The sequence below is a fragment of the Phyllostomus discolor genome, chromosome 5 (genome assembly GCF_004126475.2).
Source record: "Phyllostomus discolor isolate MPI-MPIP mPhyDis1 chromosome 5, mPhyDis1.pri.v3, whole genome shotgun sequence".
NCBI lineage: Eukaryota > Metazoa > Chordata > Mammalia > Chiroptera > Phyllostomidae > Phyllostomus > Phyllostomus discolor.
In genome coordinates this window covers 6479713-6493210 of record NC_040907.2, presented here as the reverse complement: position 1 = coordinate 6493210, position 13498 = coordinate 6479713, and the positions used below count along the sequence as shown (strand labels likewise).

General features: G+C 51.3%; 1 protein-coding gene across 1 annotated transcript in view; it reads left to right on the top strand.

The window, feature by feature from the left end:
* MTOR (mechanistic target of rapamycin kinase) overlaps nt 1-13498 on the top strand; it is a 111368-nt gene that overhangs the window by 26303 nt on the left and 71567 nt on the right. The window contains exons 20-25 of the mRNA XM_028511253.2: nt 4640-4726; nt 7170-7337; nt 7813-7925; nt 8228-8390; nt 9458-9550; nt 10205-10351. Coding sequence (XP_028367054.1) covers nt 4640-4726; nt 7170-7337; nt 7813-7925; nt 8228-8390; nt 9458-9550; nt 10205-10351 — 771 coding nt within the window. The remainder of the gene's footprint in view (nt 1-4639; nt 4727-7169; nt 7338-7812; nt 7926-8227; nt 8391-9457; nt 9551-10204; nt 10352-13498) is intronic.

Sequence of the window (13498 nt, the reverse complement as noted above, 5' to 3'; positions counted from 1 at the left end):
AGGGTTCTCCACGTGTCACTAGATTGTCACTCGCTGTGTTCAGTCTTTTGTCTCCCTAATTTTTTGTTTGCTGAATCTACCAGTTTCTGGGAGGAGCGAAGTAAAAATCTCCCTTTACAATAGTGGATTTATTAGTTTCTCGTATTTTGTCAATTCTGTCTTACATATTTTGAATTATATTATTAGGTGCATAAAAATCTTAAGTCATCGTCTGTTCCTGGCAAATTCCATCTTTTATCATTCTGCAGTGACCATGTTTATCTTTGATAACATCTTATTTTGCCTAGTACTAATATAGCTGCACCAGCCCTTTTCTTGGAAGGTTATGTGTCTTGTCTTATCCTTATGTTTTCCACCATCTTGTGACTTTTGTTTTAGAGTGCTCTATAATGTACATAATAATAAAGCTACATTATCTTTTTAATCCAGTTTGAAAACCTGTGTGTTTTAATCAGCGCATGCAGTATCCGGTTACATCTACTGTGATGGCCGGTACACTCGCGTTTGGCTTTGCAGCCACTGTCCGCCCAGCGCTGTACTCTTGTCCCACTTCATTCGTTTCTGTTCCGTGCTGTCCTTTCTTGGCTTGAGCTCTCATTCTCTTATCTTTTACCCTCGACTTATTGGCTACTTTTAATTTTATTAAACATTTTGTAATGGAATATTTTCAGTCACAGTAGTAGACTTATATTAAGTCCTCATACTCATCAGTAATTACTAGCATTTTATCCGTTTGGTTTCATGTAATTCTCACAGCCCCTGCACACACACACACACACACACTCTTTTTTCTGGTGTGTTTTAAAGAAAACTTATGGTATTATATTATTTCACCAATAAATACTTTTCCCCCATATACCTACAGTCTGACACCTATAAAATTAACATAATTCTTTAATATCATTTAAGATCAATCCTTCCTCAGATGTTCTTGTTCGTCTTAAAAGTTTCTTTTCATGTCTTATTTATTCAAATCAATTCAGCTAGTGTCTACACATGGCATTTGGTTTACCTTGTATATGTCCAGTTCTCTCTTTTTCCTCATTTTCCTCCACTTTTTCATGTCGTGTATTTGTGGAAGAAACCAGGTCATTTGTCCCATAGATTTTTCCATTTTAGATTAGGCTGATTGTATCTTCAGGTTGTCTTTTAACTTCTTGTAAACTGGTTAGATTTACAGGCTTGACCAGATTCAGGTTCCGGTCCGTATTTTTCATTTTTGTCTATCAGAGATACATTCTATACATTTATTTTGTGTTCATTAATTCTTCAGCTCTGGTTTTTTTTAACTGTCATTGAATTTTTAAAGTTTTTTTTAAAAACCTTAAATATGCCATTTTCTTTTCTTTTTTTAAGATTTTATTTATTTATTTTTAGAGAGGGAAGGGAAGGAGAAAGAGAGAGAGAAACATCAATGTGCGGTTGCTGGGGGCCGTGGCCTGCAACCCAGGCATGTGCCCTGACTGGGAACGGAACCTGCGACACTTTGATTCGCAGCCCGTGCTCAATCCACTGAGCTACGTCAGCCAGGGCTGAAGTTTTAAGGTTTTTTTAAAATATTTTATTGATTATGCTAATACAGTTCTCCCAATTTTTTCCCTCTTTGCCCCTGCCCCACCTAGTACCCCCAGCTCCCTCAGGCCATCCCCACCTTTGTTCCCGTCCTTGTGTCGTGTGTATAAATGCTTTGGCTGCTCCATTTCCTATGCTGTGCTTTTATATCCCCAGGGCTACTCTGTAATGACCTGTTTGTACTTAATGCCCTCACCTTTTCGCCTGTTTCCCACACACCCTCCTCCCGCCTGCCAACCGTCAAAACCCTCTCTGTATCCATGATTCTCCTCTCTGTTCTGATTTGCTTACTTTGTTCTTTAGATTCAATTATTGACAGATATGTATTTATTGCTGTTTTATTGTTCATAGTTTTGATCTTTTTCTTAAATAAGTCCCTTTAGCATTTCATATAATAATGGTTTGACAATGATGAACTCCTTTAGTTTTTTTCTTGTCTGGGAAGCTCTCTATCTGCCCTTCCATTGTAAATGATAGCTTTGCTGGGTAGAGCAATCTTGGCTGTAGGTGCCTGCTTTTCATGACTTTGAATATTTCTTGCCAGTCCCTTCTGGCCTGCAAAGTTTCTTTTGAGAAATCAGCTGACAGTCTTATGGGAATGCCCCTGTAGGTAACTAAGTGCTTTTCTCTTGCTGCTTTTAAGATTCTCTCTTCACGTTTAACATTTGGCATTTTAATTATGATGCGTCTTGGAGCGGAGCTCTTTGCACCCGTCTTGTTTGGGACTCTCTGGTTTCCTGGACTTGCCTGTCTGTTTCCTTCACCAAAGCAGGTCTGTCTTCTGTTCGATAATCCTTTAGCTGTGTTTTTTGGCCTGCCATTGAGCTTTTAGTTTTAACTACATTTTTTTTTTAATTTCTAAAGTTATCCTTTGTTCTTTGAAATACACCTAGTATCTTTTGGTGGTATCCTATTTCTTATTCACCGTTTTTATTCTCACTTATTTCTTTAAGCATTTTTGAACAGGTTTGTTTATTTTCTATCCAGTGATTCTAGTATATAGAAAACCCTCGATGGACTTAATGCCGTTGTCCGTTATTTGTGCTGAGCCGCACGGGTTTGTCCCAGGTGTGTAGTCCTGGGTGCGTGTGTCGTATTCAGCTGGACGTCCCCTGGACAGTACTGGGAAATCCGCTCTGGGTTTTCACATGCTTCTGCCAGGTGACCCAGGAGGACTGTGAGTTCATTTCTTGACTTAGAGTTTCTCAGGCCGCACAGATGGTTAAAAGAACCCCTAAACCCCACATGAAAGTGGCCTGAAACCACAAACTTGTAGGGAAGACATTTTTTTTTAACCTGGGCCTCACGTCAAAACTGACACACTTCCTTGTTTCCTCTGCCACTGGGCGGGTGGAAGCAGGGGTTCGCCGTCTCTCTTCACGGGTGGCCCTTGGGGGCCTGGGTTCATGTGACAAGTTTCAGTTCCAATAATCTACTAACGACGCTCGTTATCTTTGATGCATTACTTTTAGCCTTTTCATAGCAGGGGGATTTGGGAGGAGCTCTAACCCGCCGTATTTTAGGAAGAAAACAACCTGTGGGGAGCCTGAGGGAGCGGAGAGGAGGTGGCTGGGGCTCCTCGCCGGTGAGTGGGGCACCTCACAGCAAATGACAGCAAGGGTCAGGAGGCTGTGGCCTTCTGTCTCACGGCTGTCCCTGCCCTCCCTGCCACCCCACTGCGCTCCTTTTCCTCCAGCGTAGACTGTCCACCTCCTTTCGAGTGTCACACAACAAAAATATAACCGAAGAATCCTCAGAGTCTCATGTCCCTTGGTTTCCGCAGCGCACTTTTATAGGGACCACTTCCCAAAAACCGTCAGCAGGGAGTCTGGAGGAGGGGCCAGGGGATGGGCAGGGGCGGCTCCGTGTGCCGAGCCCACCCCGTGCCCTGCAGGGCCCAGGTCCCGGCCCCCTCGGAAGGCACCGGCGCCCGCCGGTCGTGAGAGTCAGCCCGAGCCCGCTGTGAGCCCGGCCCTGTGGGGCTGCTGTCCGCACCGCTTCCGGCGGCGCGCTCTGTCCCTCACTGTTCGGGACACTTTTTATTTGTTCCACATTAGCCAGGTTCCAAACTGTGAGTAAGAGTGACAGTAAGCGTGTTCATCACTAAATTGTTCTTGTTAAAGGGGGGAAGCGAGGCACAGAGAGCATAAAAATCTTGTGGGGAGGGCATTTAGAATGTGGTTTGCTCCTCACTGCGTGCAGCACTCTCTGAAGGACATGACCAAGTAAATACTGCGCCCCGAAGACCTCTTCAGCCTGGAAAGCCCTTGGGGTCTCCCTGCCCCAAACCCTCCTTAGTCCCACTTGATTTAGTGGGTGGCCTCTTCCTCACAGCCGCAAGGTGCCACCCTGAGTACAGTTTCCTTATCCCGTCCCTTCGCCAATTTGCTTGCTGTATTGATTCATAATTTCTTAGAGACAGTTAAGTAATTAGTTAAGACCTCATTAATTAATTACTGGAAATGAACTCCAGTGCCCATAATTGTGAGCTGTATTTGTTTTAGAAAGTGAGCGGTAGTGGATCAGGGCTGAATAAACAAAAGGTGCATTTACAGCTGATTAAAATTTCATGTTCCGTCTCCAGTCGGGTGGCTCCCGAAACCTTTCACTGGTGGCTGATGTTCACGGAGCACTTAGCGGTGTCCGTATCCCTGTTCTAGTGCTTTCCAGGGGTCGTCCCATTTAACGCTTGCAACAAGCCTATGAGACGCACCCTGTTACCTCCGTGTCCCCAGCGAAGAGGCTGGGTGCGGAGAGGGGAGAGGAAGCTCCCAGAGCCGGGAGGTGCCGGGGTGGCTCCCAACAGCCGTCTGGCGCCGCAGCCCCTGCCGTGCAGTGACCGGCTTGCCTGGCGCGTGGAGCCATTGGCAGTGGTTTCTGGCCGCACCCCATCACCACCAAAGGCCTTGAGTCCCATTCTTAGAAACACACCCTCCGTAGGAGGAGTGGTGCGGAAACGGACCCCACGGTTGTCCTCGCTCACTCGCGTGGATGAGGGTGAGCCTGGGGGCTCTGGGTCCTGCCCGGGGGACCCGGGGCCCACTCGCTGACCTCTTCCCCGTTTCAGTTTCTATTCCAGCAGCTGGGAATGCTGGTGTCCTTCGTGAAGAGCCACATCAGACCGTACATGGACGAAATAGTCACCCTCATGAGAGTGAGTAGAAGCTAACGCTTCGGTCTGTCCCTCACTGTCTGGGTCGAGGAATGTCAGGAGCAGGCTTGGACAACATGGGCGTTTTCTCGTGGGTCACGGCGGAGCTCTCACAGCCCGAGGGTAAAGTGGAGGAAGGTGTTCCACTGGGTTATGAAAGGGGGGGCGGTGGCGGGGGCTGTTGGCTTCGGGCCCCCAGGTACGAGAGAACAGGTGTGAAGTCTGAGGAGGAGCCCAAGGTACATGTTCTGCCAGAAATAGGCTCCTGAGTTCTTTGCCTCACGGACAACAAAGCCATTTCTCTTTATTATCCCACGGTGCTCCACTGTCCCCACGAAAGCCCAGGAAACTGGGGCCTTGGGAGCCCTGGGCTGGGGTCTCCCGACGCCCTCGGATCCGCTGGACTCCTGCCAGACACCGAGGCGGCGGGCGGTGCTCTCCCTGCCCCCTTCGAAAGCTCGGGTGCCGCCTCGCAGCACGGTGGCACAGGAGGAAGGAAAGGCTCCCGCCCCAGGCTGATAACACGCTTTAAGTGGGCGGGCGCCCCATGGACGGCAGTGGCAATCTCCTGTCTGGGGGAGGCCTGCATCCTGCCGTCCTGCGTAATTCAAATGTCTCTGTCGGGAAGGCCGCTCTGCGGAGACGGCTGTGTCCTCACAAGACTGGAAGACAGTTCTTCCAGTGATTTCTGCTCTTCCCCGCCAGACCTTTGTAGTTAGCTTGGGAGAAGCAGCAGGACTGAAATCAAAGCGGCCTGTCTCGGAGCTGAACAACTCCTGCACGTATGAATAATTCAGGCCGCTCCGTTCCCTGCCTCTGCCGCAGAGGCCTCAGGCAGAATGTGGAGGGGCCTGGTGCTGGGGGCCGGGCGGGGGGAGCGGCATGCTTGCGGTTTGAAGCTGAAGCGATCCGTGACTTATTCCCCCAAAAAGACTAACAACCGAAATGTCGGGGTGTGAGGCAGGGAGCCTCACACCTGCAAAACGCAGCTTTCATTTCTCCCAAAGCAGGGGAGGTGCAGCGGTCCCCTCCTCCGGCTGTCGGTCCTGGGCGCTTAATGAGCTCCCCCGGGCCCGGGAGGAGAGCAGCCTCTGTGAGCGCTGCTCCGGCGGTCCCCGGGCAGGCTGCCGGCCTCTTTGAGGTAGAGGAGCCCCATGAGGGGCTGGCGGTAGTGCAGGGCAGGGGCTCCCCCTAAAGAAGGCAGAGTGCAGTTCCAGTGCATGAACATCAGAAGCACTGTGGAGGCTGTGAAATCTGTGGTGTTCCTTTGACAAAAATTCTTTATCTAGAGAAAAATAGCTTTTTCAGAAAGAAAGGTCGTACCAGCATCTTTGGTGTGGTTTTCACTTTCTGAACTAGTATGCTTAAAAAAAATGTTAAAATGAAAATCCTTATGCTTCTTGAACACCTTTCTCCTGAGGAGTCATCCTTTGTTGTATTGGTTTCCACTCTGAGTTATCTGGGCACCCCCCATTCCCGAGGGTATTAATAGGCATGCGCTGCCCTCGTTGGAGTTTCTGTTGCCAGTAAATCTTCTGCTGCAGAGGTTCTAAAGGAGGCGGGAGGCAACTGTCTTTTTCAGTTGACTTGAAATGACAGCTTTTCCTGGAGTGAGAGACTCGGACCAGTTTGCCTTGCAGTGCTGAGGCAGGGCCTGTGGCCAAACAGCCGAGTTTTTATTTTAGTAACTTGTGTAGAATGTGACTATACGAGTATAGAAAAGTGCTCATTCTGTGACACTACCCAGGCCTGCAAATGATGCGGGACAGTTGTCAGATGATAACTAGCGAAGTCTGAACTAGGAAGGTCAGCACACCTTGTTCCCAGCGGAGTCACCCTCTGGGAGAGGCCAGGTGACGCCCAGAGCAAGGAGTCTGCCCTGCATGGCTTCAGCTCCAGGTGGTGCAGACTTAGTCATCGGTTCTTTCTGTAAAGGCATGCTGCGTGGCTGAATGTGCCAGGTGCTCTGCTGGATTCTGGGGAGGCAGAGATGGATCAAAGGGCTTCTTGCCCTTAACTCGCTTACAGTCTAGTAAAGGGACGGTTGCAGGGAGACTTCGATATCACGGGTGCTCGAAAAGAGGAGGTGGGGGACCCAAAGTGGATCACGAGAGGACAGCAGGAAAGCCCTCAGAGAGGAAGTGAGGTTGGAGCCCGGTCTAGAGGTAGGGTTTAGCTGAGCAGGAGGCGGGATTCCAGGCAAGGAGCAGCAGGAGCAAAACACAGAGCAGCAGAGCGGCCTCGTGCATTTGGAGAAATGCCGTTTTCGTTTGTCCACTGTTGCTGTGACAGGATCCAGGGGGGCCCAGGGAGAGGAGGGCAGGGAAGGAGTTTGGGGACAGACCGCGCTCGCTCCGTTTTTGCTCCTTTTGGCCATCTCGGTTCCTTGGTTCATATTTCAGCAGAGGGGAACCTGGCTTTGCTCCTGTCTCTTCCCTCTTTACAGGAATTCTGGGTCATGAACACCTCGATCCAGAGCACGATCATTCTTCTCATTGAGCAAATTGTGGTGGCTCTCGGGGGTGAATTTAAGCTCTACCTGCCCCAGCTGATCCCGCACATGCTACGGGTCTTCATGCACGACAACAGCCCAGGCCGCATCGTTTCCATCAAGGTCAGTAGCCAGGGCATCTTCTAGAGAGATTTCCAGCGTCCCTCAAGGTCAGCTAAGAGATGAGACCCTGTTCTGAGTGACGGGCTGGTGCTTAATCCACAAGACTGAACCCAAAGAGCGTAGCACCTGCTGCACACAGCTCACAGCGCGCAGAGCGTTGGCGGTCCTCCGGGGCTGTCCTTTCGTCTTGGTGTGTGTTCTTGGTAAATGTTTCACCGCAGACCAGATTTCTCTACTGTCCAGCAACAGATTCCTTACCAGCTGAAATAAGCTCACAGAAAGCAAAGTATATGTAAGCAAAGTAAATGAAGGGGGGGAGATGCTATCAAAAGAACGTAGTTCAAAGCCACTTAATAAAGGCTTTTCGGAGCCCCCCCAGAAGTTCAGTGAGTTATCAGCCAGGGCACCGCCCCGCGTACTTGGGCACTGACGCCGCCACACTTGTCCGTCGCCGCTCTCCTGCTCCCTCCTGCAGTTGCTGGCTGCGATCCAGCTCTTTGGCGCCAACCTGGACGACTACCTGCATTTGTTGTTGCCCCCCATCGTGAAGCTGTTCGATGCCCCCGAAGTTCCACTGCCATCTCGAAAGTAAGGACCTGCCCTTCGGGATGAACAATCGAGCTTTCAGTGGTTGGTTGAAAACGTCCTATTGTGCAGGTTCCCAGGCCGTCTCTCTGTTGTTATTCCAGTGCCCATTATCTAGTGTAGGAGTGTCCCGGGTTTATGGGAATTGTAACCGTCCCTACCCCTCTGGAGTGTATGTTGGATCCTTGTCACCCAAAGTACCTCAGAAGCTTCCCGTTTGGTGCTGATGGCGAAGGGGGCCCTCAGCCATTCCCTGCCTCTGGGACTGCGTGTCTGCGATTGCTTTACGTTACCGATTGTCGTAGGGCGGCCCTGGAGACGGTCGACCGCCTGACGGAGTCCCTGGATTTCACGGACTACGCCTCCCGGATCATTCACCCGATCGTTCGAACCCTGGACCAGAGCCCAGAGCTGCGCCCCACGGCCATGGACACGCTGTCTTCCCTTGTCTTCCAGCTGGGGAAGAAGGTAAGGCGGCCCAGACGGGCGCGCTTGCCTGCCTGCCCTTGGAGGAGGACCGTGTGAACTTCTCTGTCTGCTAGCCTGTTGGCCTCACACCTCTCTCAGAAAACGGGGAACTGTTGGCCCTTTTTCCTGCATTTGTTGTATTTAGCAAGTATTTATTGAGCCACCTATGTGGGTTGAGTGCTGCTATACAAATAACGTAGCAAACGGAGTGACGCCCTTGTTCTCACGGAGCTCACATTCCGATGAAGCAGAGCTAATGAGCATGGTGCGTCTCATCATAGTGACGGTGGGAGTGGGAGAGATGCTGTTTGTTCAGAGAAATGGGGAAGACCTCTGATGAGTTGTCATGGGAGCAGAGACTAAAACAAAGGCCCAATCCCAGAGAGCTGGATGCAGGCAGAAGGGCTAGCGAATGCAAGGGTGTGAGACGGCAGTGTGGTTGGAGGGTCCAAGGGACAGCCGGAGAGCAGCGCGCCTTTGGAGGAGGGAGGGGGGAGGTGCTCGGAGAGTGTCGGAGCCAAGGCGGGGCGGGGCGGGGCGTGGAAACTAGGTGTTGCAGGCCTGGTTCTCAAAGTGCCATCCCAGATGAGCAGTGTCCTGGTCTGCATCGCTGGGGACGCGTTAGAAATGCACATTCCCGGCCTCGGCCCAGACCACCTCCCCACCTCACCCCCGGTGACTCGGATGCTATTCGTACGTCACTGTTGTAGCCATTGAAGTGCTTTGGCTTTTACTCTGGGCCAAGACTAGAATGTTTGGAAGATTCTGAGCACAGGATGGCTGTGATATGACCTGGTATTTTTACATGATTACTCTCAATGTCACGTGGAAGAGTGCACTGGACCAAGAGTGGAGGCAGAGGGGCTGCTAAAAGGCTGTTGTGGTAACCCAGGTGGAAGACGATGGGGATAGGCTTGTAGCGGGAGGGGTCAAAAGCGAGTGTTCTGAACACCACAGAGCTAGCCCCGAGCCCAGAAGAAACGGCTGTAGGCAGTGTTGGTAATGTTCTCGCTCTACTCCCCGCTCCCCGGAGTAATGGCTTCTCCTCCCCTCCCTCGCCTCCACAGTACCAGATTTTCATCCCCATGGTGAACAAAGTCCTGGTGCGACACCGCATCAACCACCAGCGCTACGACGTCCTCATCTGCAGGATCGTCAAGGTGAGCTGCCCTCTGCTGCTGGGTCCGAGGCCCCCGTCGTCCTTCCCCTCAGGGCTCTGGTCCCCTGAGCTGTGGGGGAGCGTCTGCCTGGTCACTTCTCAGCCGGGGATTGGCAGACCTTTTCTATCAGGACAGTGCATTTTTTCCTGTTGCACGCACTCAGCCCTGCCACTGCGGCCTGAAAGCAGCCAGCCATATGTGCACGTGACGAGTGAGCCGGGTAGTGTAGCAGTGACACTGTATTTGTGGACACCAAAGTAGGATGCTCTGATGATTTTCACGTGTTACAAAATACTACTCTTATCTTGGTTTTTTAAAACCATTCAAAAATGTAACCACCTTTCTTGGTTCTCGGGCCACACAAGCACAGCCGAGGGCCCTTGGCTGCCTCCGCCTTCGTCACTTTATCGTTGCTCACAGTTGCTTCCTCTCTGCCAGCGCATGCGCTCCTCTTGTCAGTGCTTGTCAGTGACCAGGAGTGACCAACAGAGACGGGTCTGCAGGATACAGCCCCACTTTGTCCGTGCCTGGAGCCATGCCTGCTTAAGTCCTGGCTCTTCTGGGAGGCGTGACCCTCCCAGGGCTTGAGGATATTTTCGCAACTGGGAGTACCTCGTGGAGTTGCAGGTTTTGTCTACAAATCTCTGGTTGCAGGGCTACACCCTGGCTGATGAAGAAGAGGACCCTCTGATTTACCAGCATCGAATGCTGAGGAGCGGCCAAGGGGATGCACTGGCTAGTGGGCCCGTGGAGACGGGACCCATGAAGAAGCTGCATGTCAGCACCATCAACCTCCAAAAGGCAGGTCCACTGTTTCCTGGGGGACTTGGGAAGGAGAGAGAGCCCTGCTCTCCTCTCCTGGTCAGAACTTTCAGCTCCTGTAGACTTTTGTTTAAAAGAACCAAAACCCAGCCCAAAAATTTTTCTGAAAATCCAGATACCGTAAACTTAGGTCATTTTGTCTTTCTCAGGAATGTCTAAATTATAAGTTTCTTTTATTAGAGGGAAAATAAAGAACAAAGTGTCCTTTTGTGCTCCCTTGGCGCTTTAATAATAGAACACTTTGTTGCAAATAATGTGTTTACATGAATGGAACACAACCAGTGAGCCCCTAGTTAGCACTGAGACTGATGCTGGCCTTTAAAGCAGAGCTGCTCAGGCTTCTCAGGCTCCCGACTGCCGGGGAGCTTGTTAAAATGCATGTTCTGATTCAGGGCGGTCAGACGCCCAGGTGACGCCCATGCTCCCGGTTCATGGATGACACTTCGAGCAGCGAGGTGTTCGATCTTTGCAGATAAGTACTGAATTCTCTGGGCTGACCAGAGCCTAGGATGTAGCCAGCTCCTCACCATGTATACCATTAGTCATGCACTTGGAAACAGGCAGTTTCAGAACCTCTGTAATGGATCTGAGAGAATAATCAGTCACCACCCTGATTTTTAAATATACCAGGTTGCTTGTTTTTCCCATTTTGCGTTAGTCCTTAGTGCTTCTGGGGATTGTCAGCAGCTCGTGGTGTGGATTTAAACACAGCATTCCTTGTCTGTTACTAGCAGCTGGCCCAAGGCAGCTGTACCTCATGCGCAGCAGCAGATCGAGGTGCAAAACTGGGTGGGACTGGTCCCCGCTGTCCTGGGCCGAGCCTGTGCGCGTGTGCTCACGCACAGCCTGGAGCAGTGGGGCTTTATCACTGACCGCGGTGTCGGTGTGACCCCCCCAGAGAGCTCGCAAGTGAGCGCTGCGGAGAGACACAGTTTCCGGTGGTATGATGGGTGATCCCTGGGTCAGGAGCAACTCGGCGCTCCCGCTGTGCGCTTGGTGACTGCCAGCCCCAGACTCCGGAGGAAGAGGAAGGTCATCGGCCACCTGGCATCCCCAGGCGGTTTTGCAGCCTCCCTGCTGACACCCCACAGCTGAGGGCAGGGCCGGGCAAGGAGGCCGTTTCCGCCAGACGTGCTCACTCTGCCCAGGTTCATGCTGTCCTTCCAACCAGGCAGCGGCCCGCCCTGCTTCGGAACCTTGGCCTCTATTTTAGGAAATTCCCCAGTAGTCTAGCTTGCTTCCAGGAAGTTTTGCTTTCTGCCCGGGACTTGGAAAAACAAGCATACCCGTTGCCAAAGAGAACAAAGAATGGAGTCTCTAGTTTATCTCACCTGAGAGAAGAGCCTAAGCTCAGAAACCCTAAGCAAAATCCTCCGCAGCTGCCTCTCAGCTCTGTTTTGTCGAAAAGTAAATTGTGCTTCTGCGTATTTACGGGAGGATGATTAAGGATCGGTATATCTACCAGTTTTAACCAGCTCTCAGAATAACGATCTGCCACCTCGGTCACATTTCTGTTGGCTGCACTAATAGAGGATTACGTGGTGCAGAAAAACCCGTCTGTATGTACCTGTCCAATGCCTTCCAGGGTGGTCAGCAGCATTTACTGCCTTGTGACCGTGTGCTGGGCTCCCCTCCCGTGTGAGTCACTAGCCGACAGTCCCCCGGCCCGCGCCAGCATCACCGCACGAGGCAGTCAGCGCGTGGCGGGTGGCAGGAGAAAACGGACCTGAAGCTGGTGTTTGAACAGTTAGCCACAGAACCCGGAGAACTAAGAGTCGATCATGGTTTCCCTTGAAGAACAGCATGGAAAGGCCCGAGTCAGGGGCTCAGCCTGGTCAATAGATTGTGCAGCTGTCCATTAAGCTGACATTTTTAAAGGCCTTTCCTACCACTTACCAGATGGTAGCAACAACCATTGGCAGTAACAGCTGCCGACACTGGAGTGCCTTCCGTGTGACAGGCCCTGCTGTGAGCACTCCACGCGCTGTATTGGTTCACTTAGTCCTCACGATAACACGATGAGTTAGGTACTGTCATCATTGTCCCCACTTCACAGGTGTGGACACTGTAAGGTCAATAGGTTGAGGCACAGAAAGGTTAAGCCATTTGCCCAATGTCAGTAAGTGGTGGAGTCAGGACTTGACCTGTTGACAGTGTGACTCCAGAGCCCAGCCTCTTAGCCACTGTGCTGAATTCCCTCTCCCTGACGCAGGCTCAGCCTCACCTCATCCGAGGGCAGAGACCTTAGTAGTGCCTTCTTGTGTATGTCCAGCTTTTAAACTGCCGTGCACTGCCGTTCAGCCATGCAGAGACCCAGTGTGGAGGGAGGAGGCCGGAGGTCCGTGGGTGGGAAGGGACAGATGGACCCATTTCATTCAGTGGAACAGGGTCTAAGAGGCAAGTCTTTGGCATCTAGTTTACTCCTCCCTCTAGCTCAGAGTTCTCGTTGTGTGCTCAGTGAGAGTCCTTCGTGCAGTTTTTCAGTTTGCTGCTTCTGGTATCTCCGCTTCAGTTCCCGACATAAAATATTAGTTTGTGTAATGCCACTCATTGGTAACTTACGGAAAACAGCAGCAAATCTCCAGTTTACCCCAGGGAGGTGATGGGTGAGGTCGTTGAGGGTTAGGTGCTGTAGCACGTGGGGTGTCTCTTTCACTCCCCGGACCACTTCGCTGGAGAACTTCTCTAACTTATCTGATTTCTCCAGTTCAGGAAGGATCACCGTGTCTCTACATGAGAAATCTTTTAAGAATGTATTTTTAAAGTTTGGGATGTAATAGTTAGGGCCAGGCCAGTTCACAGAGATGCCATTTTGATAATAATTGTAACCATTCTTTTGCTCGTCTGCTCCAGCTAGGCCATTAAGATGGCATTCTCCCCAGATGAGGGAGGCTGAGGCTCAGGTGCAGCGGACAGGTACTTTGCCCGCGGCGCCACGGCTGCCGAGCGGCAGAGGCAGGGTTCCACCCAGGGCTCCCGACCTCAGGGTAACGGGCTCTCGCGTGCACAGCACTGCTACACCCGCTTTTGCACATGTACACTTAGTCCTTCAAGCACCCCGTGAGGCAGGAGCTATTATCCGTGCTTTACAGAGGAGTTCGGTAACTTGCAGACGGGCAGACAGCC